A 26,887-nucleotide genomic window follows, 5' to 3' on the forward strand; every position below is an offset into this window, starting at 1 on the left:
GTGTCCAACTAATTAGGAGGTGCATGAAAAACTGTAAAATTAGTTTAGTATGACCCTAAAATAAAAATTACTTTCATTTTGAACTATTTCTGGTTTGTGTAAAATTTGCAGTAATCGATGGATGGTAAATATATGAAGAATAGAAAAGTAAAAGGAAGGAAAAGATAATCGTTTTACTTTTGTGTGTTTGGAAAGACAATAGAAAAAGTGGAAGAATATAGAAACTTAATAGGGTCAATTACCAAAACTTTTGTGGAATGTTTCTCCACCCGAAAAGTTCAAGAGAATGACACTTTCCCTTGAGATTTGGAGAAAATTAACATATTAACCATTTCGTTAATAACAGAAACAAAATATTTCAAAATTTTGAAAATTTCAAAATTTTGAATAGTTGGTAAAGTATGTGTGATATTGTAAGAATTGTAAAGGGAAAGAGAGATTACTAGATGTAGCTAGATCTATGGATTTGCATGGAGTTGCTGCTGGAGGTGCTTTTTCTTTTTTAGAAGTTTGATGAGAAAGAACAATAATATTTAACCGAAAAAGTTTTTACTAATCATGATTAGGCCTTCCTTCATCAGTGCTACCAGAATTTGTAAGAAGCTACCTCATCATGGTCTTCATAAATGTAGTCCCTTTGGAGTATGGTGAGGGCCCAACATATATATACTGAAAATTCGAATCAAACGTCCAAGTAAGTTGTTTCTCCAAAAAAAAAAAAAAAAAAAAAAAAAAAAACGTCCAAGTAAGTTTTCCAGCTTATGCCAAAGCTAATTCAAATGGAAAAAAGTACAGTTTGGCTCTAAATATGTTTGTAGTTTTAGACTCCAACCACTAATAAGAATATAACATTAGTTCCTGTTATATGCACATGACTCACTTAATCTTTAAAAATGAGATGCAATTAAGAGTTAAGATATAAATATTTTCTAGGTAATGACACCTTTTTTTTAATTTTTTTTTTTTTTTTATTTTTATTTTATTTTTTTTTTTTTTATGAAAGACAATGACACATTCATATAGTTGGGTTCAGTTTATTCTTGTTCAACTCTTTTTTTTGTGGGAAATGACGAGAGAAATTTCCCAAGAATACCAAAAATATTCCAAGTCAAATGGCCACATGCAAGATGTTACTACTCAAACCACTCTCTCTATCATGGGGCACAAACTTCTTTTATACTTCAGAAGACTTGTTAACAAGTCTTCTGAAGTATAAAAGAAGTTTTCAGAAGACCTGTTAACAAGTCTTCTAAAGTATAAAAGAAGTTTGAAGCAAGACCAATCTACTAGCATTAAATTGACTCCATGGCAAAGCTGGATTAGCCATATAGAAAAACACTTTTTTTTGGTAAGTAGAAAAAAACCCACTTATACTTACACTAATACCATTGAGTCACTGTCAAAAAAAAAAAAAAAAAAAAAAAAACCATTTGAGTAATTTCTTCCTTTTCACTCTCACAATCTGTCCTTTATTCATTGCCCCAATTTATTTATTTATTAAAAGCAATGAATAAAAATAACATCCATGTCTTTTAATTTCTTAAAATAAATAAATTTTCTTGAAAATTCGGAACCTGTTGAATAAAATTTGCAATGTCATCTTTCAATGAAAATGTAAGAGAGTTGCTTAATAAGAATCCTTCAAGAAAATTTCAAATCCTGGTTGTCAAGGTGATCAATCCTATGCTAATAAATTGTTTCATCTTGTTTATGCATTCTATGAATAACTTCCTCCATCAGTATGTTTAGTGTGATAAGTTCTACAATCTTCGCTCATTTTCAATAATCTCTTTCTATCTAAACATAGGGTAAAAATGAAACAAACCATGAAGCTTTAATAGGTCCAAACTTGAATAGAAAAACAAAATCGCTTATAATTACATCTTTATTCTTTGTAGAATCTGAATCAAACAGTAGACGGTTAATAATAATAATATATAATCTACTAACCTTCTTACAATTATCTACTTTCTAGTCACCTACACCTCCACTCCAGTACGAGGGATCATGGTTTCTATACAAGATTTGAGGAGGATTAGATTATATTATTATCAACTCTACGTTGAACTCCCTTGAAAATAGAACTAATTCACTATTGTAGAAAGCATTGAAAAGAGTTGCATATTCTTTTAACTTTTTTTTTTTTTTTTTTTTTGAGAAATAAACTCACACACACAAGAAAAAGGACAGGAATTCTAACAAAAATACATACCACAAAATCCATTCAAAGCCATACATATTCTCATAACCTAGTGATTTCAGAAAATGACATTATATATTGAACAATTACCTACTCATATGATTAATTGATATACTATTACTTTGACACAGGCCAATTATTTATTTTCCTGGTGCAACTCTGAATTTTGAATTCTGTACAGTACTTCCAAAATCCAAATGTTCTGAATGCACAAACAATGAATTAGTTTTATTTCCATGGGAATCCTAGTGCACCCAATTCCTAATGAATTAATTAGTTAATTATCATCAATAAAACTGGTTACCTACTAAGATTGGAAGAAAATTTTAATAAAAATGGGCGATCGCAGTTCAACCTCAATAGCTACCTTCAAGGTCGGTAATCAACGGCACATGGGTAACAAAGTTAGTCATCAACCAAATACTGCCAAAAGAAGTCTTGGTCTTTGTCTCATTAGGGGAAAAAAATGTATAATTAATTGGTTACCCAAAGAATAATTGCAGCTCAGACTCAAAAGTTGACTTCAAGGTCATTATCAACAGCCCAAGGACGAGACAATGTTGTATGTCGTCACAAGTAAGGCATCAACCATACCCACACAAAAAAAGTCTAGGTCTTTGTAGGATTGACGCCTATTTTGTCGTCATCAAGAGGCTGGTGCACCCATATTTCTACTTTATAGACGCCTTATTTTGTTAGGCAAACATAAATTTTGCATATTGGAAATGAAAATGCAAGCAATGAGTCTGAGATTATTGTGCTCAATTCAATTCCAAACCATCCTTCTCTTGTTGGTTGTACTACTGCATGTACAAACTCTTTCTGTTTTTGGCATTAGTATTTCCACCTCCACTTATTTCGGTGGGAATGAGACTGATCATCAGGCTTTGTTGGCCTTCAAGACACAGATAACACAGGACCCTGAAAACGTTTTCAGCTCTTGGAATGATTCCCTCCATTTCTGCGAGTGGGAAGGTGTTACATGCGGCCGCAAGCATAGAAGAGTCACTGTATTAGATCTTCAGGCCAGAGGTTTGGTGGGTTCCTTGTCTCCATACATAGGCAACCTCAGCTTCATTAGGGAAATAGTGCTCAACAACAACACCATTGGAGGCAAAATCCCTGATGAAGTTGGCCGTCTATTCAGGTTGCAAGTATTGTGGTTGTCTAATAACTCCTTCCAAGGGGAAATTCCTGCAAACCTTTCCCATTGCTCCAACATTAAGATTCTTAGAGTCGGTCGAAATAAACTTTCGGGGTCAATCCCAAAGGAGCTTGCTTCTTTGTCAAAGCTAGAGTTTCTAGCTCTTGGCATTAACAATCTCAGGGGAGGAATCCCACCTTTCATTGGGAAATTTAGCTCTCTCCAAGTTTTATCTGCAAACGAAAATGTCTTTGGAGGACACATTCCAGATGCCTTGGGTCAATTACGAAGCTTAAATTTACTTGCACTGCATGACAATAAACTCTCTGGTTTGATCCCTCTTTCTTTATATAATCTTTCGTCTATTACTGAATTATACTTGTACAGAAATAACCTCTAGGGAAAAATTCCAGCTTTTATTGTGAATCTTAGCTCTCTACAATTATTGAATGTATTCGACAATGTTCTGGCAGGACATATTCCAGATACCTTGGGTCAATTAAGAAGCTTAACGTTCCTTGGACTGGGTGGGAATAAACTCTCTGGTTTGATCCCTCCATCTTTATATAATCTTTCATCCATTACTTTTTTTGGACTGCAGCAAAATAAGCTTAGTGGAAGTCTTCCTACAAACTTATTCCTCACCCTTCCGCATCTCCAGCGGTTTCTAATCTATGAAAACCAATTTACCGGATCTCTTCCAATGTCATTATCTAATGCTTCAGAGCTACAAAACTTAGAAGTTAACAATAACAATTTTACGGGAAAACTTTCAGTCAATTTTGGAGGCTTACACTGTTTGGAGGTAATATTTATTGATGATAATAATTTAGAAAGTGGAGATGATGATGAAATGAATTTCTTTCAATCTCTAGTCAATGGTAGCAATTTACGGAAATTAGGCCTTTCGGGGAATCAATTTAAAGGCACCTTGCCTAATGTTTTGGGTAATCTTTCAACCCAGCTTACCTATATTGATATTAGTGAAAATCTTCTTTTTGGAGAGATCCCTTTAGAGATGGGTAATTTGGTCAACTTGACAACCTTAAAGATGAGTGGTAACAAATTTTCTGGGACGATCCCAGATGATATTGGCAATCTTCAAAAGTTACAGCGATTATATTTAAATAACAACAGACTCTCTGGAAGGTTACCAATTACCCTTGGAAACCTAACATGGTTAAATGAACTTTATTTAGGAAGTAACAAATTGCAAGGAACTATCCCATCAAGTATAGAAAATTGCCAAAATTTGTTGTTGTTAGATCTTTCACAAAACAATCTCACTGGCATCATTCCAAAGCAACTCTTTGCAGTTTCCATGCTGTCAATTAGACTTAGTTTAGCTCAAAACTTTTTCTTAGGTTCACTACCTTCTGAGGTCGGCAATCTTGTCCATTTATATAGGCTGGACTTATCTGAAAACAAGTTGTCTGGTAAAATTCCAAGCAGCCTAGCCTCTTGCACAAGCCTTGAGTATCTTTACTTGGAGGGTAATTTATTTCAAGGAGAAATTCCAACATCCCTGAGTTCTTCGAGGGGTATTCAAGTCATGGATCTTTCTCGGAACAACTTCTCTAGTCAAATTCCAAATTTCTTGGAGAAACTCTCCCTCAAGAATTTGAATTTATCCTTCAATGATTTTCAGGGAGAGGTTCCGACAAAAGGGGTTTTCGCAAATGCTAGCGCAATATCACTCATTGGAAATAGTAGATTGTGTGGGGGCATATCGGAACTAAACTTGCCGAGGTGCTTAACAAAAGAAGAGAAGAAAATAAAGTGGCCTTTTTCAGTCAAAGTGGTAATCTCAATGGCATGTGTGATTTTGGTAATAACCATAGTGTCATTTTTCTTATTTTATTGGCGCAAAAATAAAAGAAATGATAATTCTTCAGAATCTTCCTTGAAGCAATCATTTTTGAGAGTGTCTTACCAAATGCTCCTTAAAGCAACTAATGGATTTTCATTAGCAAATTTGATTGGTGTTGGTAGTTTTGGCTCAGTGTATAAAGGCATCCTTGGTGACGATAGATCAATTGTTGCAATTAAGGTTCTAAATATTCAACGTCAAGGAGCTTCCAGGAGCTTCGTCTCCGAGTGTGAAGCCTTGAAAAATATTCGTCACCGAAATCTTGTGAAGATCATAACTTGTTGCTCAAGTGTGGATTTTCATGGCAATGATTTTAGGGCTCTAGTTTACGAGTTCATGCCAAATGGAAGTCTAGAAAATTGGTTGCATATGGATCTAGAAACAAATATCATGCAGGTAGAGATTCGAAATCTGAACATTCTTCAAAGAACAAACATTGCCATTGATGTCGCTTGTGCACTTGATTACCTACACCACCATTGCCCAATGCCAGTTGTTCATTGTGATATAAAGCCAAGCAACATTCTTTTCGATTGTGATATGATTGCTCATGTTGGAGATTTTGGGCTTGCGAAGTTTCTTTTAAGACTTACCTATTTGAAAGAAAGTAGTTTGATTGGAATAAGAGGAACAATTGGGTACACCCCTCCAGGTAAACATGATTTACTGTACTTTTTAATTGTTAACATATGCTTTCCCATATTTACAATGATTATTTTTGAGCTCCCAAAATATAATGTGAATACATTATCTATATTAAATATTCTTAATGACAGAGTACGGTTTAGGAAGTGAGGTGTCAACCAAAGGAGATGTGTACAGCTATGGAATTTTATTATTGGAGATGATAACAGGAAAGAGACCCACAGATAGTGTGTTTGAGGGAGGCCTTAACCTTCACAACTATGCTAGCATGGCCGTACCAGACAGTGTAATGGAAGTTGTGGATCCAAAACTTTTAAATAATGTTGATGAAGTTCTTGGAAATCACAATGGTTGCCTTGCAAATAAAATAAAGGAGTGTTTGATATCCATGGTCAAGGTCGGAGTGGCATGCTCTATGGAGTTGCCACAAGAACGATGGGACATTAGCAAGGCCATCTCTGAGTTGCATTTGGTTAGGGACATTATTCTTGGTGCTAGGATTTAGCACATCATGCTTGGCTATATGGAAGGTAAAAATCAAATTTAGCTTCTCACCATCTTAATGTTGGTATTAAGTTGTTTACTTATTTTGATCTTTTCTCTTAATGTTGTTTACTACTAACTATTCGCAGGTCCAAAAAGTGTTGTGCTCCTTCAAAGTGTTACATTGGATGGAAAGACTTTTCTGGCATTCTAGATAGGCTTGCCTATGGTTATTCATTGAATAAGAAGTATTTTGCATGTTTCATATACCTTGTCTTCTATATATTTCTTTTCTACGCTTGAGTAGCTCAAATAATTTCCTACAATCTTGTATTAGTGTATTAAATCTATTGTTATATATTATGCTTGGACAATTAAATACCAACTTTATTTGTAGATGTAAAATAATTTTCTACAAATAAGAAGAATTATTTTTCCCTTGCTAATTCCCATTCTTCAAAGCTTGAGCTCATAAAATAGAGGGATGGTCAATTTGGCTTATCAGTGTAAATTACATAACATGCTATGTTTGCCTAATTTTCAATAACAAAAGTAATCTGATGATCATGCTTGACAAGATAGGGCACACAGTAGATACCATACACATAATTTCAAGATCCTGTTGGCTAGTCAACTCTATTATGGATTTAATTCTATTATAAAAGTCAAGCTATAATTGTTAAGATGAAACTAAAAAATTTGGAGTCACCTAATCGTGTTGAATAACAGTTAAATTAAAAAGACAGTTTATTAATTATACAAGACTTTTTTTAGAAGCTCCACAAGTAATTAATGCTCTTGTTGGTCAGCTAAGATGGGTTCGTGTTTGACCTTGACGAGTACAAAATCATATCGGGTATGAGCAACAAGTGTATTAGATTAAGATAAGTTGTTATTCTGATAGCCTTTACCTGGTATTTGACGTGAATGACAAGAAAAAGCCAATAGATGTGCTCAAAGGATTTTTGATTCTCAGTGGAGTCTTTCTTCAAAGAGAAAGTGGTATCATTCCTTAACACATCATGCCGACAAAGACCACCACTCCACTCCTATGGGATTTCCTCCCACTATCCTCAGGTTGGTTTGTCTCTGTTTTCCACTTTCTTCCATTTTTCCAAAGATGCCCATTTGTTTTAATTAATTAATTTATTTTTGTGGGTTTTGTGCAGCTTGATGATTCATTATTTGTGGGAATTGAGATTGTTTTATCCTCAGGTTTGTCTCTGTTTTCTACTTTCACTGTCACGGTTTTTGATGTCAATCAGTGCCTTGGTAGTCTAATTAATCACGGCTTTGTGTTGTATTTTGCTCATCTGGGTTTTGTAGAAATTGTCTTATTGTTGGATATTGCATATTACACGTATGATTCTTTGGTTATACAGGTTTGATTTTATTATATGTATGATTTTTTGTTTTTCGTCCAAGTTATTTTTTGGAGGAAAAATTCTTACCATTAGCAAGAGGGTCAAAGGCAAGTTTAATAAATACTAGCTTATAACTATAATAAATAAATAAAAACCTATAAAAATCACAAGGATAAAAGTATCTGATTGTATATGAATTTGTCCAAAAAAAAAAAAAAATGATCGAGAAGCCCTTCTCCATCATTGATGATGATTGAAATTGTAGGTAAAAATGATCGAGAAGCCCTTCTCCATCATTGCTCTGCAGCTTTGTTAATTTCTTTATGGTTATTAAATAATGTGGCTTTGTTGGCAGGGACGTCGACATGGCTAAACATGTACATTTATCAAGGTATTGAAAGATTCACATAGTAAGTATACTCTGAATTTGAAACTTTCTAATAAATTTGTGTTTCAGTTTTACCAAATAACGACCATGTTTGATGATTGTTTTAAATTGAAATTTAAGTCAAGCACACAAGTTGTTTGACGAAATGCTTCTTCAGAATATTGAACTTGCCTGCTAAGATGTTTCTAACCTATGCAACTCATTGCACCAATTGTTAAGTTTTGATTGTTAATTTTTACAAAAGATAATTTTGTTTGATTACTTCTTCTTTTCTTGTATGTTTTAAATTTTGATATTGTTTATTGTCATAGATGTTTCTTTACTTTAATTGATTCACTGAATAATATTACTTAGATTGTTCATTATTTTATTGAAAGATAAATGACAACCGGACAAGAATGCATTGAACTCGTTGTCAAGAAAAGTGAAAATCAAATTGGCACTAAACTATGGCTTCAAAATGGGCCACTTGTTCTTTGGTTATCCTTTCTCAAAGAAGCTATTGCAGCAAGTTAAGTCATATTGTGTAATAAAATCCAAGGTATATAACTGGTACTAAGTAGTTCTCTGATGTAAAAATAAGTTGAAGGGCAGAAGTTTTAGAAGCACCATAAGCAAACTTGCTAGGTTTGCAATGGTTTATTATGGTTGGCTTAACATAAATGCTTGTGTATTCTTCAGCAATGTCAAGTGTATAGAGTCATGTTGTAATTTGTTTTTTAGGGGGTAGGGGGCAGTGGGGAGGTCCATTTCTATGATTTTGATGGTAGCATAATTGATCGATTTAGTTTGATTCTTTGCACGTTAATTGCAGCTTCTATTTAATTTCCTGCTTGCTCTGTTTTTGTTGTTAGGTGTTTGCTGTTTGTATAGTTTGTTTCGTTAATAAATTTAATTTTGTATAAAAAAAAAAACTTATGGTTACCTATGATTTTCCTTGAGGACCTTGGCCTTTTTCTTTTTCAGTTACATATTTTCTACGTTGCTAAACAAATCAAAGAAGGTGTGCATGCAAACCTGAATTCTCTTGCAGCCAAACCTCAATTTTAAGTAACTTTTTGTATTGATTGCATTGCTCCTATGGTTACTGTATTTTTCCATTTACTGTCTTTTTTTCTTTTTTCTTTTTGGTTTAGCTGTTAAGAACATGCAACATTTGAGAAATATGTGTTGTGCAATCCTTTTTTTTTTTTGGGCGGGGGGGTCAATTTCTATATTTTCCTTTCTTTTCTTCTTCTTTTTCTTTTTAATGTATCTTATTGTTAAGATATTAAATTTAATGATGAACAGATGGTGTTTCAAGATCAACTCTCAGAGACCAAAATGCTTTAGATCTATCCAAGCAAGCTGAATCACGTAATGCTCTGTGTGGTAAAATGTTGAAAGGTCCTATTAGTCTAAAAGTTTAGCTTTATTGCTTCTTTTTACTTTTAGGTTTGAATTGTTAGCGGGAATTCCAAACCCCTGAGTTAATACCAATTTTTTTATTTTGTGGATCTCCATCTTTAGTGATTGATGTTTTGGTGAATATTCTTGGATGGGAGGATCAAAACATGGTTGATGAGATAAGTTGCAATCTTCTCTTAATAATTCACTGGTATTGAACTCTCTTCTTTTCTTTGAAAATCTCTTATACCAATTTCCCCTTTCATTCAATTGCATAACAATTAACAATACATAATTTATTTCCCCGTTTTGGTTCCTAGATTCTACTTCAAGAGCTAAGGAGTCATATTGGAAGAGAGGTAAAGAGTAAACTCCTTTGCTATGGTACTTTCTATCACTTATGATTTAGGGATTAAATTATTTTTTATACAAATTAATTGTTTTAAATTTTCGTTTGCCTGTTTGTCTAGGAATGTGGAGCAGCCTTTAAAGGACAAGATCCTATGTCAAGGTCATCAAGATGTACTTTTCTACAACTAAAAGGTAGGTGATTCAATTAGAAACTTTTAAAAATGCATCTTTCAAAGTGCACCTTGCTCTTAAGGTTCTAAAAAGTTAATAGAGTTTTTGGATCACAAAATAAGACAATAAATTGATTGTTAATCTAAATGACGATCTTTGGTTAGTTTTCATGGGAAAACACAGAAAGGTGTTTGCTGAGATTTTGGTTTTGTTTAATACTAAGTGATTTGCACTAAAAAAGAGTTGGGCATAAAAATTTTCATAAGAATACTCAAACACCAAAACAAAATTTTGGAGGTTCTAAAATTGCTGCAAATTTGAGAGGAGCTTCCCAAGGAGGGTATTTGCAGTTGAGAATAATTGGGATTACTGAGTCTGTTCAAAAATTTGGATGTTCCAAGTTCTAGACCATTAAAATTATTATTCAAGTTTATGTTCTGTATGTATTTTAAACTATTCAATTAGAATGCAGAGTCATAGATTGGTTTATTCATTTATTTAGTTTATTTGATATTCATTAATATGTATTACAGTATGTTTCCTGGTCATATTTACTTGATGTTGATATACAGTTAGATTTAGATATGTTGATTTCCATAATCAGTGTATAATGCATTTCGACATTTTCCAGGTGTGTGTGTATGATTAGGGCAAGCTTTTTTGCACCAATGGTCCATTCTTGTTGCATTATGTGGTGTTAAAGAAGTGCTTTTTCTAAAAACTGGATCCAAAGATGTGTTTTTAATAAGTTGAGGGTGGGGGGGGAATTTTTGAAAAATCAGTGCTTTTTAACTTGCAACAGCCAGGTACAAAATTGTTTGAGATGGGCTTTTTCTTTCTTTTTCCGTTTTCCCTAGGCAAATTGGGGGAGTGGGGCTGGTGGGGTTTGAACCATCATGACCAGACACCATAAAAGGTGTTGGAACACTATGGTACCTCTTGAATACCAGGGTTTTGTGAATGATTGGTATTTTAGCATCTTACCTTTCAAGCCTATGAAAATTTACTGTTAGCTGGTAATTTCATACATGCTGGCCAAAAATTAAGTTGTTGGGCCGCCTAAATGCCTTTGTTTGGGATCTCTGGAAGAATATATTTCTATGATCATAACATAAAAACATATGTTTTTATTTGCTTGTTTCTTTCCTTGTTAATTAGGAATATTTGAATTAGTAAAGATGGAAAGACCACAAATTCATCATTGTTGGGATAACAACTATACCTACTGGCTAATGATAAAACTCCTTTATCCCTTAAGTTTTTATGTTTTTGTGCTTAAAATGATCCTTCCATTCTATAGGATCCTCTGTTTGCATTTGTTGGACCATTCTCTAAAGCTTTAAATTAAATTCTTTTGAGTAGTTTCAAGTCAAGCTGTTTCCATTGGAAAACAAGACAATCAGTAAGCGTTAATGCTAGCTTTTGAAGTCCAAAGTCATAGTGCTTTCCTTTCTGGTATTTGTAGGGACATAGCAAACACATGGGAAGTGGACACTCCAGTTAAACCACCAGATGTACTTTTCAGCATATTTCTTGGCAGTGTAACACATGATCAGATATTGAAGGTATGGATCTCTCTATCTTTTCATGATATGTCCATACGATGGTGTAAAACCTTTAGAGAATTTGGCAAATATAATTATTTTTTGGATGCTTTGTTCAATTGTATATATTACATGAGGTGTATGAATATGAGAAGATAAGGGATTAACTCCATCAGATATTTCGTAATTGGAAACTCATATGTTGGGGGCAGTTTCTTCAGTTAGTGATTTGGGGAAAAATGGGCAGTTTTTTGAGACCATGCAAGTGCTTTGACTGAATGGGTTTGCATATGTGCTCATCAAATTTGTTGTCATGAACTGTGTAGTTATTTTTGCATGATTTTTAATAAAAAAAATTATGTCAAAGTAGAATTTGCATCATTTAATTGCAAGCTTCCATCTTTTAACTTTAATAAATATATAGATAGAGGGTTCAAAAGTCAAGACACATCTATTACATTTATCTTGCTTAAATGATCCTTGGGTATCTTCTTTAAAATTATTTCAATAGGAATGCTTTTAAATCAATTCATTTGAAGATATGTTTAAAACTATTTCTGGTTTTGAGAAAAAGAAGGTTTTCTTGAATAATTATGTTCTTGTTATTATATAGGGTGTAGGGGTGGGGCTGCAGTTTAAATGCTTTGTACATCCTAGTATTCCTTTGGCTGTATAAAACACTCAATGAATGCCCATATGAGGGGTTGGTTCCTAGCCACTAGTTCAATCAATTTGGCTGGCTCAGGTGTTCTTACGTTGAGATACAGTTGCTTAAGGCTAGCTAATAAAGATGCATATGTGACTGCTTTAAAAGCAAACCAAAAGTACACACCAAGAATTAGCATTTGATTGTGCAATAATTGTAAGTAGCACATGCTTTATAATTTGGATTTCAGGTTATTGTGTTTTTACATTGCATTTGAATTGCTCTCAAATTTTTCTTAATGTTTGTTTGGATTATGGACATTGTAATTGATCCCCATAAATGACCGATTTTGTCATCATCTTTCAGATGATCTTTTTATGTTGTCTTTCAAATGCTATATGGACCATTTATCTCTTTCTATATCCTTTGCACATTTATTATTTTAAAGGAATATGATCAACTTTTTATTAGTAAGACAACGATGGCCCTGCCTTATTGAATGGGATCTATGTGAGTGTTTCATTTTAATGTTTCAATATTTCAGGTATCAAGAGACGGGAAAAAAAAAATGCAAGTAAAATAACTGATTTTATCAGTTCAAACAAGTTTCTTTGCTGATTTTTGGCTTGATGGCGGTGTAGATTATTTCAGTTACATCTCAATTCTGATATGAAGATTTGCTTTAGATTTCTTTCATAAACCAACCCATGACCCTTCATTTGGAAGTGTAATGTTTAGCATGCCATTGCATGGCAGCGTTGGTTGATCTTTTATGAGAGGATCTATGCAGCTTTATTTATTTTTAGTTTTGTTTCCTTGGAGGACTTGGGATTATTATAAAGTATTTGATTGTCGTGTATCATGTTTCCTCTTTTGGAAGATTGGAAACTTTCACGGAAAATTGGGTACTTTGGATTACTAGTGCTGTATATAAAACTTTTGCTTGGAAATATTTTCCTTCAATTATTGTCGGTGGGCTTGAGAATATTATCCTTTTTGTATATCATGATGCTAAAACTTTATTAATTCTGATGGATAAATTATTCAGCAGATGGAAAGAAAGGCACATTGGATATGAAGAAAAATTGTTAAACCTTGATGTATTTGCAAAAAAGGGGTTTGTATATGACCCACAAAACAAATTTTTTTTTTTCTTTCTGGTTCTTACAGTCTGATTGAGAGCTTCTATAACATCAATGTTTCCTCATCTAGTAAAGTCATGTATATTAGTTGAATTGATTGGGATAGAAAGGTTTTCCAGTTGCACTGAATGTATATCTGGGACATTTCGTTCATTTTTTTTTTGTCCTTATTTTATTGAATTTAAATTTTTTGATATGAATGATGTTTGACTTGGATCTTGATGCTTTAATTTGCAAGCTGCATGTTGTGCACTCCACTCTTTCTTATCATGGTATATTGATGCAGGTTTGAGTCACTAGTTGCGCCTGAGCAGGAATCACTGAAGTTATATTTGTTAGTTGATTCAGTCTCTTGAGATAATTCTTATTTGTTATATTTTATGTGCAGTCCTTGAACGATTTCATTTTCTTTTTCTTTTGACACCCCCAAATGTTCATATTTTCACTGAAGTTAGCAGAAGTAGATTCTAGTTTTAAGTTATTCTATGCTGTAAGTGAGTTTACTTCTTGTTTGCACTATCTATTTTCTAAAATTTTCTATGTCATCTTTCAGGTTTTAGCATCTAGAAACCGCCTGGATCCACCTGTGGGCTTTGCTTTGATAATACCTCCAGGACATTGTCCTATTCCAAAGGGGCCTACGGGGTTGTGTTTTAGGAAATGTGGCCATTGTAGCTCGTTATGCCCAACTTTCACATGGGCTAAGGGTGTGTTTATCATTGATTTTGATGCTCACCATGGAAATGGGACAAATGATGCTTTTTATGATGATCCAGATATATTTATCATTTCAACTCACCAAGTAAGAATTAATTTGGTCCAGGCCTGTGTTATATGTTTTCCCCTGCAATTTAATCACAAACTGCTTCTCCTGCTTAATATTCAAGGCCTTTATATTATTGATTTTGATCCATTAAATGGATGTACATCTTAGAAGTTCATTTCTCGGCAACCAATCTAATTCTATTTCATCTTGTTTGTTATAGGATGGAAGCTACCCTGGTACTGGTAAAGTTGATAAGGTAGGTCATGGAGATGGTGATGGAACAGAAATTAAATTTGCCTATACTTGGGCGGGTGGTGGGGTTGGGGTTGGGAGAGGGATTTAAGTGAATAGCCACAGATCATCGCCCAACTTCTAATTTAAACAATGTATAGATGCAAATATTAGGAATACTACCATTACATAAAATAGTAACAATACTATCTATACTAAATATGACAAGGTTAGAGGAATTTTTTATTTTTTTTAATAAATAAAACTTTTAAATATTAGTTGGCCTTTAATGAAAAAGGATGAAATATAATGTAATTATTGGGAAGTTATTTTACAAGGCTTTCGACAGTTGTTTGGGGTCATCCAATTTCAAGTTGTATGGTTGTGCACTTGTGCTGCATCTGCAATTTAATTGTTAGTGTTTCTTTCAATGACAATAGTGCATCTGTCACTAATTAGCTTATTTTTCAAAATATAAATTTTCTTTTTCCTGTTCTTTTCTTTTTAGGTTTGCTCTATTTTGGTGGCAGAAATGAAGGCATGAATTCAAAATGGATAGACATTTAAGAGTTTCTCCAGTATTGAAATTTAATTTCAACTAATCAAATTAAACACACTTATCTATCACAGGATTTGAATCGATTAGTTATTGCACGTAAAATGTAAAGAATCTTTTTAATATTCAGCCTTATAGTCTTTAACCTTTTTTTTGAGAGATTTTCAACCTATAACGTCCGAAAGATATTTGGTAATGCTTCCAAATTTGAACAACAAGAGGGGGCAACATCCTCTGCTATCAAATGAAATTATGGCATAAAAACATCCTCTATGGTTCTAAAGGCAATTCTGCTGCCCGCCATCTCCTACCCGCTGGTTTAGATTGTCATCATCTTTAAGTAGCTTATAACAAATTATCATAGTCAAGTCATTAGCCCACTTGCCTCTCTCTCTTTGTCTCTCTGTGTGTGTTGGTAAAAGTGTGCTTAAGTGCGAAGTGCAAAAGCTCTGGCGCTTTTGGCGCCTAAAGTGAGGTGCATTCAAAGAAGTGTGCTTTAGTTGTGCTTTATTGTGATTTTTTAAAAAGCTCGAACACAGTTTTTTGTGATTTTTATATTTTTCAAAAAAAAAAAAAAAAAACCAAAATTTAATTGCAGTCACAGAATCTTAACACTATTGATTTAAAAAATTAATTTGGTGTATAAAATGCAATTTATGGTGTAATGCTACACACCTCTATAAGAACTATTTGGGATCGTAATCACTCTACAGTCCACTATTGAACTTATATTGACTAGTTCTTATTTTCATATACTTATTTAGTTAATAATTATTAACTAATATTAGTAATTAGTCATAGCACATTATGGCTACTGGAGATTCAAGAATGGATATTGATGGAAGTACTCATCTAGTTGATCCAAAAAATTGCAAAAGGACGGGCTTATATAAATGTTATATGAATTTTTATAAAATATTTTATTTCAATTTTTATATGTTTTTTTATCATTTGATTGTTGTATTGCCCATTGATAATTATTTTCAAATTTATCAAATCATTTTTTTAAAAAAATGTGCATCTCACTTCAATCAAGTGCGTGCTTTGAGCCTAGGCTCTTGGAGGACCTTGCACTTAAGTGCGCCCGGTGCTTTTACTCTCTCTCTCAAGAATTTGTTAGGTATGATGGTCTTGTATTGGATCCATTAGCCAGTTTACAGTTCACGAGGAGAACATACTACACGCTAGTGTCCAATATTAAACAACTTGCCAAAGATCTATGCGGGGGCTGATGTGTGCTTTTCCTAGAAGGGGGATACAATCTCGAGTCTGTCATACTTAGTGGCAGATTCATTCAGTGCTTTTCTTGGGGAGCAGAGTTTGGCATCTAAGTATGACAACCCTCCCATTTTGTATGAAACACCATTTGCCAAGGTTAAGCTAGTGATTTAGAGGGTGAAACACGTACATTCCCTGTGAAAATGTACAAACCTGTGTTATATGTATTAGTAAGTTTAATGTAGTTCACCTGATTCCATGTATATTTGGAAGGTGTCTATGAGTCTTTATGCCTAACTCCTATAGAAATGTCTCACTTCAATGCTAACTTGGTATACGAGCATTGGGGAAAAAAAATCCCTTATAGTATGGTTAAGAATTTATGAGTTGAAGTATATTGTCCTTTATGTAATACTTTCAAAGTCTGCATTTTGTGACATCAATCTCTCTTTTTTCATTTTTATTACAATTTTGTGACCATCAATCTATATTGCTTGTACTTTGGAGTGTATTGGTTCTATATGACCTTTGGAGTTTGGACCCTAATTCTTGAACTACCCGGAATTCACAAAATGATTTGTTCCAAAATTATTAAATAGAGGAAAAGGTCATCCTCCTCATTCAATTAATTTGTTACAGTTTAGATGTTTGAAATCATAAGGGGTGTCCAACTAATTAGGGGTCCAACTAATTAGGGGTACCCGAAAAATTGTAAAATTAGTCTAGTATGATTATGAACCAACCCTAAAATAAAATTTGCTTTATATTCTAAACTATTTTTGTTTCATGTAAAACTTGCAATAAATTGATGGATGGAAATTTATGAAGAATGGACAAGTAAGAGGAAAGAAAAGATTATTGTTTTTCTTTTGCATGTTTGGAAGGGAATAAAAAAGTGGAATAATAGAAATTTATTAGGGTAAATTACAAAAAGTTCCTTTGAAGTTTGGACTTTGGAGGAAATCAATATATTAGCCATTTTGTTAATAACAGTAGAAAAATATTCCAAAATTGGAAAAATTTATGAAGTGTGCGTGGTACCTACGCTGTAAGAAACTAAGAATTGTAAAGGAAAAAAGAGAATTACCAGAGGCAGCTAGATTTGCGGAGTTACTGTGTTGGAAGTGCATTTTTAGAAGTTTGATGACAAGGAGCAGTAATATTTAACCGACAAAGTTTTCTCTAATCATAATTAGTTATATTTCCATGGGAATCCCAGTGCACCCCCCCAAGAATTCCTCTTATGAATGGTAGAAAATTATCATCAACAAACCTGGTTAGCTACTAATTAAGAACGGTAGAAAAATTTAATAAAAATGGTAATTGCTCAACTCATTGCAGTTCAACCTCGACAGTTACCTTCAACTTCAAGGTCAATAATCAACGGCACATGGGCAACACTAGTATCTTGTCTTGTATCCTATTTACCAATTTGCGTGGCAACTTCAACGCAACCATATATACCTTTAGAAATGGTCATTCTCATTGATACTTGAAAGAGTAATTCGTGTCGGCACTATCGAGAAACTGTGCACATCATGTAGAGAAACAGAGTCATGCATTAATAGAGGTGAAGAACAAGTCAACACCTCTATTAAATTGTATGCAAATAAGTCATGATAGGCATGCAAAAAATCAAACCAAAGTCATGCTTGCAAAAAATCAAGACATACATTTAATGTTATCTTGTATGTGGTCACAAAGTTAGTCATCAGCCAAATACCCACGAAAAAAGTCTAGGTCTTTGTCTCTTCAGGGGAAAAAATGACTAATTGGTTATCTACAAAGAATAATTGCAATTCAGCCTCAAAAGTTAACTTCACGATCAATATCAATGGCACAAGAACAAGACTAGCTATCTTGCATGTCGTCACAAGTAAGGCATTTATCATACCCACACAAAATAAAAAAGTCTGTGTCTTTTTAGAATTGTATGCAAATAGTCATGCTCGGCATGCAAAAAATCAAACCACCAAAGTCATGCTTGCCAAAAATCAAGACATGCATTTGATGTTAGTGGGAAAATTCAAGCCACCTTTTGACACTCATAGGTCATAACCAAGTATTTTCAGAAAATGACATTACGTATTTAACATTGGGAAATGCTAACAGATACCCTTAATTCATTTAAAAAAAGTTTTTATAGAACAAGAAAAAAAAAAATAATGTTTTGAAAGTTTTTTTCGTTTTCCTTAAAAGTGGTGTGAAAACTTTTCTAAAATGAATTGTTAACCATTCCCTAATCGAAGGCACTTGTTAGCATGACCCTTTATCTACTCACATGATTAGTTGTTTCGCTTTTCATATAAGAAAAAGCTTAACTAGTTATTTCTCTTACTTTGACACTGACCAATTATTTATTTATTTATATATATATATTTTTTTTTGGAACCATGAGTTTTTAATCTGTAGCTTGCAATTGTACTTTCAGAATTCAAATGTTATGAAAGCACAAAAAGTGAAACATTTCTATTTCCCTGGAAATCCCAGTGCACGTTAGTTCCACTTATGACTTAGATATCCAATGATAGAACTAGGATTTCAAGCTAAAGGGACCCGGAATATAAGGAAAAAAAAATTCTAAATAGGCATTCGTATAGTATTAATAAATTATAAATACACAAAATCGTTATTTATTAATACATTAAAATGCAATTATTTACCAAAAAACAATTAATATTAGGCTAGCTAGGATTTTTATTTTTATTTTATTGTTTTGAAGTTAGAGAACATTCACAATAGTGGTGCTAAAAAAATTTAACTTTTAATACCTCAAAAAACTAATTTATCTATTTTACCATCCCACTTTACAATATACCTAACAACTAATGTTTTATTTTTTTTACCACTTCATTTAAAATAATATAAACAACTCATTAAAATACTAAAGGAAGAGAGAGAATTTGAGTTTTTTAATTGAAGGTAGAGAGATAATCTTAATAAAATATTGTATTTTATTTTTAACAACTTGCTACAGTTAACAAATATTTATACCAATTTACTGTATTTGCAAAAAATTTAGTTTTAACTTCTCCAATAACGCATGGTTTTTTGGTAGTAATATAGTTTTTTTTGTTTGCTAAAATACAATCACCATTGTGAATGTTTTTATTGTTTTTGTTAAGTTTTTGGGTTGGATAATTGCTAATTGAAGGAGGGCCTAATGTTTTGGAAGGGGTAACTACAAAAATGATATATATATATATATATATATAATAAGTAAATAAAAATTAGGTTCGTCCCTAGATTCGCCCTAATTTTAGCAAATTCCTCTGTTAAGGCCCAAAAATAGTGATTTTGTCTTTTTTAGTAATATTCCCTCCATTCCATTTTGTTTGTCTTGTTTGAAAAATCAAATTTTTTAAGAGAACATCATTTACTGTCTTGTCTGTCTTATAAAAATGTATAAGAGCATGTTTGGTACACTGTAATGATTACTACATGGGAATACATTAAGTTGGAATGTAATAAGTATTACTATTCATTAGTTTGGTAACCATTTAGGAATAAAATCCTGAATAAGTATCCACAATTTAGTAGAGTATAAAAAGAATGTGTAATTAAATAATTTTTAAGTCAAATTTCCTAAAATACACTTATTTAAGGGTGTTCAAAATAGAGCTAATAATTAACAATAAGGAAAATTTATTTTCTTTCATTTTGAAGATGTGACAACTAATGGCTTTTTAGGAAATTTTTTTAAAAAGTTATTACATAAGGTGAAAGAATAGATATTCAGTACTTTTGATAATGAATAGTTATTCCTCATTTTGAAGAATAGTTATTCATAAAGAATAACTATTTATTGTAATAAAAACATAACCAAACAACCGAATAGTTATACCATAGATATATCTATTACATTACAGTGTCTATTACAGTCTACCAAACGTGCCATAAGTTTACAAAACTACCCTTAAATAAATTTATCAGTTTTTTTTTTTAAAAAAAAATAGTTATTCTTAATGATGCAACTAAAAAGGTGGCCCAATTAGATTGATTTTTTAAATATTTGTTAGTTTTCTTTTCAAATAGTTTTGAAAATAAAGTAGGGGTATAATAGGAATATTAGTAAACTAATAACTTTTATTTTTAGAAATAGGACAATATTTTGGGACATCCCAAAATAGAATAGAAGACAAACAAATTGGGACGGAGGGAGTATTTGTTTTCCTTAATAACTTTTAGTTTAAAAGTCAGAATCATTGTTATGGATTCCGTTCCGTTTCGATTGGAACGGCCGAAATTTCTCTTACCGGTGTGTAAAACGGAATAGTAATACCCTCCTTTCCACCTCGGATTAAATTTCGCCCCATTTCGGCCTGTTCCGGACGTTTCGGTCAATTCCGGCCAATTTTGGCCGAAATTCATTTTCCGGCCGGTATGAATTTGTCTTCTTATTTCCCTTTTAGAACTTGATCGGCATCTTTTTTGCTAGATCACCAAAAATCCTCCTCATTCTCTCATCTATATCTCATTTTCACACTTGTAGCTCCTTGTCTCTCTATCATCTCTCACTATCTGACCCTCTCAACCATGACAGAGAAGTTGAAAAGAAAATTGAAGAGCAAGATGAAGCAAAAAAAAGTGTGACTTGCGAAACAAAAAGGGAGAAGAAGAAGATGAGAAGAGGAGAAAATAGCTCAGAAGGTGAAATGATGAAGAAAAAGTAGCAATAATGAAAGAAGTAGCATTTGAGCAGCTAATAGTGTTGTCACTAGTCACATGGGTGGGTTGGGAAATCAGTCAGTCAGTCAGAAATGGGAGAAACGGAAAAAATAGTCAATAGGAAGCTTCTTGGAAGCTCACTTGTGTACAATTACACAAAATATGAGTTTTATTTTATTTTTTAAAACCATAATAAATGTTTTTTTTTAAATAATAATCCCACTTCTTTTAATAGAAAACTATATTAAATTGATTATTTTATAGAATAGTAATAATAATATATAAATATATATATTTTAGCAGTAATTCCGAAACGGTACCCGAAATTGACCGGTACCGAAATATTCCATTCCAATAAACAAACCGAAACGGGCTCCGAAATGGTATTCATAACAATGGTCAGAATAAGGTCTTGTCTATTCTGAGACATCTCTTACAGATACTAGTTTCAATTTCCGCAATTATCTCAAATTTTCTATTTTTGATAAAAATTACTATTTTGCCACCTAATTACATGATAACACACGAATTAGGTTTTTTTAGGCATTTTTCTAGTTGCCCAAAATCTAGACCTTTGCCTATTGCTTCTCTTTGGTAGATTCCATAAACCTATCACATTTTGAATTTAGGGAACCCCTAGTGGATTTGAGGTTTTCATTAAGAAACTAACGTATTTAGTTTCTTTTCATTTTGAAAATGTGTTTGTATTTATTTAGCTTCTGTGACATCACTAGAATGAGCTACATATATCTAGAAGCTAAAACGTAGTATTTATTGTTGCTACACTCTTGTTGAACCAACTCATCCGCCACGTCATTATTCTTTTTCTTATTTATTTTTCACCTTTAATTTTATTGAAAATATTGAACATATAAATATATTGTATTTACAAATTTATCTTAGGCAATTTTCACTTTACATATTCATCCATTATAATTTTGATACTATAACTAAATAATAAATCAATGAAAAATTAAAACATAGTAATGAATGAGATTTGTTGTTGACCTGATTTAGGGAAAAAATCATATTATAATATGTCATATTTTGTATTCTTTTCATGCTTTAGTTTATTTGGAAAACAACAAAATAGTTTGAACAACATAATGAAGAACAACTTGAGCAGTTGAAGAAGATTGTCTTTGTATATTTTCCTTTTTGTAAATGTTTTATTTAACAAATTAGCAACAAATTGTTATGTCCTTGCTATATGACGTTCCTTATCTCATTAGTGTATTTTTTGAGATTTTTAAGAAATTAGATTCAATTTTGTGTTTAAAATTATTTATTTATCTATTCAAGTATTCACATTTTGAATTAGATTATGACAATATTTTGATGTAGAACAGACAGCACATGCCTTCTTGGAGCAGTAGGAACGCTATAAGTCATAATACAAAATAAAAAGGGGGTGCCAATAGAAGCCATCGGGGCGACAATGTTAGAGTTGCATGAAATTTGGCAGGTTGAAGGGAAATGACATTTTGATCCAAACTCATGTAAAACGGCATTCGACAATGTCGAAATTGCATGAAATTTAGGCAAATTCCTTTGTTAAGGCTCCGAAAATAATGTTTTTGCTATTTATAGTAATATTTGTTTTTCCTTAATAACTTTTAATTTAAAAGTCAGAATAAGGTCCTGTCTATTTTGAGACGTCTCTTAGAGATAGTATTTTCAATTTCTGTAATTATCTAAATTTTGCTATTTTTGGCACACTATTTTGCCACATAATTACGTGATTAGTGTAAATTAGGGTTTTTTGGCGTTTTCATAGCCGCCCTAAGGTTTCTTTTACTATTTAAACATATTATAGCAGTCAGGGCAATTCAGTTTTTCAGATTTATAAAATACAGACTTTGTCTATTTCTCTTTAGTGGATTCCAGAACCCTATTACCTTGTGGATTCAAGGGACCCCTCGTGGATTCAAGTTTTTCGTTTAGAAGCTAACGTGTTTAGTTTCTTTTTCCATTCAAAAAGTAACGTGTTTGTTTTGTTGTAGCTTTCGCGACATCATATTTACACAATACTTCTTCCTTTTTTCAAAAAATTTCATCTACTTTTTTCCTCTTTGGAATTATACTCTTGGATTAGATTATAATCATCATTTATAAAGCTAAAACCATCACTTTTTCTTGGGATCAACCACCTGTTGCTCTTCCATGACTTCAAAGCCCTATTATAAAATTTGAATTTGATTATGCAGTGGATATTTAGCTTGATCACATCACATTTCATATATAGGGCCGACTCAAGGCCTAGGCTTAAGGCTTCACTTGTAAAATAATAATAATAATAATAAAAAGTCTTAATATTTCATAAGAAAAAGGCACCCAAAATATTAGGCCAATTGAAATCCAACTCAATTGAAACTATAAACTATTTCACCAAAAAAATTATTATGAGTGCGTCGAAAAACTTGTGAAAGAGATGTAAATAAATTGTAAATACAAAAACTTAATTAGCAATTTTACATCTTAGAAAACAAGAGCAATTTTAATACAAAAAAAATGTATATAACATAAAAAATCAAATAATAGTATTTAATTAATATTTAGAATTCAAAAAAAAAAAATTAGAATTAAAAAAGCCCAGTAAAATTTTCCACATTAGGCCTCATAATACATTAAGCCAACCTGTTGATATGTTTTACATATTTGGGAGTAGAAGTTTGACTTTGATGTGAGTTCTATTTTTTCCTTTCTTTTTTTATTTTGAAATTCTAATTTTGTTGAGTTTTATTAATTTTTTAAGTACATTTTTCAATGTTTTGGATTGTAGTGTATAAAAAATTGGGTTTAAAAAAGTTTGTTTAAAACTAAAAGAATAATTTGCAAACTCTATATACTTTTTAATGATACACAAAATGTTATAAATAAATTTACTAAATAAAAAATATTTTCATTAACGTACCTTTCGAATTTCTGATAAAAATTGAATTGTTTTCATTTTGGTACGACATATTTTATATATATATATATATATATTTATATATTTATATATATATTAAATTTGTGATTGTTAATATAATAAATGAAAATATGATTATGAAATACATTACTTTTTATTATATTAGTCTAACTTGCAAAAAAATAAATTTAATGAGAACCCCCCCTAAAAAAATTATCACATGAATCTGCAACTAATTTTAATAAAAATTGTGATTATAGTTCAACTACCTCAATAGTCTATCAAGGCCAATAATCAATGGTACATGGGCCTATTTTAGCAATTTGCTTGGCAGCATCACCACAACCACAAAAGATGTATTGGTATTTCCATTGTGTTAACTGTAAACTAATATTTTGAATTCCATTCCAAAACCGTTTCGGATTAATTAGTGGAACGAAATATTTCGATATCGGTATGTACGGTATACCATTTCAAAATTATGCACCAAATATATATAAACCTCGATAAAATCCCTAATTTTAGTTTGTCTTTCTAACCTTTTTTTTTTTTTTAAATGTCTATCTTTATTTATTTTTTTATTTTTTTTCAGAAAAGAAAAAAGAAACCTGTTTATCTAACTTTTTTTTTTTTTTTGGGTATACAATATAAATATAAAATGATAGTATAATATTATTATTACGTAACAAAATATAAAAGAGAAAATAGAAGTGTCTTTTGCCTTTGGTCTCTATTCTCTCTCTCACCTGCCAAAATTATGCTAAAGACCTAATAAATTACACATCACAATAATTCTCAAAATTTGTTTCTCAAAAAAAAATAAAAATAAAAATCCATGTTCACACGTTTCTCCTCATTTCCGGTCCACCATCTCCCTTTGTTTTGTTCTCTGCTTTTTTTTTCCTCATCTTAACTCTATTTCTTCCTTCATCGGTTCTCAGGTCTCAGTTCTATCTTTTTCCTCTTCCCCACTTACCTCAAACATCATATCAGTTGCCGATTTTCTTTCATGCTTTCTCTCTCTTTTTCAAGTTTTTTTTCTTCCTCTCTCGAGTGTTATAATTTCGGTATTCAAAACAGTGGTGTAAACAGGTAGATTTTGGTCATTGGACATGAATCGGCAAGGAAGAGGATCTTCATTTGCAGCAATGAGTCTGAGACTATCGTGCCCAGTTCACTCCCAAGCCAATGAAGCCATCCTTCTCTTTTTCATTGTTCTGCTGCATGTAACAATTCTTGCTGTTTTTGCTGGTAGTAAAAGTACTGGCACCTCTAGTTATTTCGGTGGGAATGAAACAGATCATCAGGCTTTGATGGCCTTCAAGACACATATAACATTTGACCCTCAAAACATTTTCAGCTCGTGGAATGATTCCATCCATTTCTGCGAGTGGGAAGGTGTTACGTGTGGCCACAAGCATAAAAGAGTCACTGTATTAGATCTTCATTCCAAAGGTTTGGAGGGTTCCTTGTCTCCATTCATAGGCAACCTTAGCTTCATTAGGGAAATTGTGCTCTCAAACAACACCATTGGAGGCAAAATCCTTGATGAATTCGGTCGTTTGTTCAGGTTGCGAGTATTGAGGCTATATAACAACTCCTTCAATGAGGAAATACCTGCAAACCTTTCCCATTGCTTCAACCTCTACTTCTTTGATGTAGGTAGAAATAACCTTTCAGGATCAATCCCAATGGAGCTTTCTTTTTTGTTGAAGCTGGAGGTTCTTTATGTTGACACGAACAATCTCAAGGGAGGAATTCCAACTTTCATTGGGAACCTTAGCTCTCTACAAATTTTATTCGCATCCAACAATGTTCTGGGAGGACATATTCCAGATACCTTGGGTCAATTAAGAAACTTAACGGATCTTGAATTTAGTAGAAATAAACTCTCTGGTTTGATCCTCCATTTTTATATAATCTCTCGTCTATTACCTTTTTTTCACTGTCCCAAAATAAGCTCAGTGGAGTCTTCCTACAAATGTATTCCTCACCCTTCTGCTTCTCCAATGGTTTGTAATGTATGAAAACCAACTTACTGGATCTCTTCCAATCTCGTTATCTAATACTTCAAGGCTACAATACATTGAAGCTGACGCGAACAATTTTTCGGGAAAAATATCTGTCAACTTTGGAGGTTTACACCGTTTGGAGGAATTATTAATTCGTAGCAATAATTTAGGAAGTGGAGATGATGATGAAATGAATTTCTTTCAATCTCTAGTCAATTGTAGCAGTTTACGGAGAATAGATCTTGTAGAGAATCAATTCAAAGGTATGTTACCTAAAGTTTTGGGTAATCTTTCCAACCATCTTATCGGTTTTTCGATTAGTGAAATTCTTATTTTTGGAGAGATCCCTTTCGGGATGGGTAATTTGGTCAACTTGACAATCTTATGGATGAATGGTAACAAATTTACAGGGACAATCCCAGATGATATTGGCAGTCTTAAAAAATTACACCGATTATATTTACATGACAACAGGCTCTCATGAAGGTTATCAATTACCCTTGGAAACCTATCATTCTTATGAATTGTCCTTAGATAATAACAATTTGCAAGGAACTATCCCATCAAGTATAGAAAAATGCCAAAATTTGTTGTTATTAAATCTTTCTCAAAACAATCTTACTAGCATCATTCCAAGACAACTCTTCGCAATTTCCACGCTAACAATTGGACTTTATTTAGCTCAAAAAAATTTTGTAGGATCACTACCTTTTGAGGTCGGCAATCTTGTCCATTTAGGATTATTGGACTTATCTGAAAACAAGTTGTCTGGTAAAATTCAAAGCAGCCTAGACTCTTGCACAAGCCTTGAGTACCTTTATGTGGAGGATAATTTATTTCAAGGAGAAATTCCAATATCCTTGAGTTCTTTGAGAGGTATTCAAGTCATGGATCTTTCTCGTAACAACTTCTCCAATCAAATTCCAAATTTCTTGGAGAAACTTTCCCTTAAGAATTTGAATTTATCCTTCAATGATTTTTAGGGAGAGGTTCCAACAAAATGAGTGTTTGCAAATGCTAGCGCAATATCTCTCATTGGAAATAGTAGGTTGTGTGGGGGCATAGCAAAACTAAAGCTCCCGAGGTGCTTAACAAAAGAGGAGAAGAAAATGAAGTGGCATTTTGCACTCAAAGTGGTAATCTCAATGGCATGTGTGATTTTGGTAATAACCATAGTATCATTTTTCTTAT

General features: G+C 32.4%; 2 protein-coding genes and 1 pseudogene across 2 annotated transcripts; all 3 read left to right on the plus strand.

Annotated features, from left to right (window-relative positions):
• Nucleotides 1-610: 610 nt before the first annotated feature.
• On the plus strand, nt 611-6,383 carry LOC115962530 (probable LRR receptor-like serine/threonine-protein kinase At3g47570). Its single transcript, XM_031081382.1, has 3 exons — nt 611-694; nt 5,337-5,866; nt 5,991-6,383. Exons 1-3 carry the CDS (start codon nt 645-647, stop codon nt 6,362-6,364), a joined length of 954 nt encoding a protein of 317 aa, XP_030937242.1. The 5' UTR covers nt 611-644; the 3' UTR covers nt 6,365-6,383.
• Nucleotides 6,384-8,066: 1,683 nt separating this feature from the next.
• Nucleotides 8,067-14,443, plus strand: LOC115964793 (annotated as a pseudogene).
• Nucleotides 14,444-24,796: 10,353 nt separating this feature from the next.
• LOC115964794 (receptor kinase-like protein Xa21) lies at nt 24,797-26,679 on the plus strand. Its single transcript, XM_031084043.1, has 2 exons — nt 24,797-25,580; nt 26,396-26,679. The coding sequence occupies exons 1-2, from the start codon at nt 24,797-24,799 to the stop codon at nt 26,677-26,679; spliced, it is 1,068 nt and encodes a 355-aa protein (XP_030939903.1).
• The last annotated feature ends 208 nt before the right edge of the window (nt 26,680-26,887 follow it).

The sequence above is a fragment of the Quercus lobata genome, chromosome 10, assembly GCF_001633185.2.
Source record: "Quercus lobata isolate SW786 chromosome 10, ValleyOak3.0 Primary Assembly, whole genome shotgun sequence".
Lineage (NCBI taxonomy): Eukaryota > Viridiplantae > Streptophyta > Magnoliopsida > Fagales > Fagaceae > Quercus > Quercus lobata.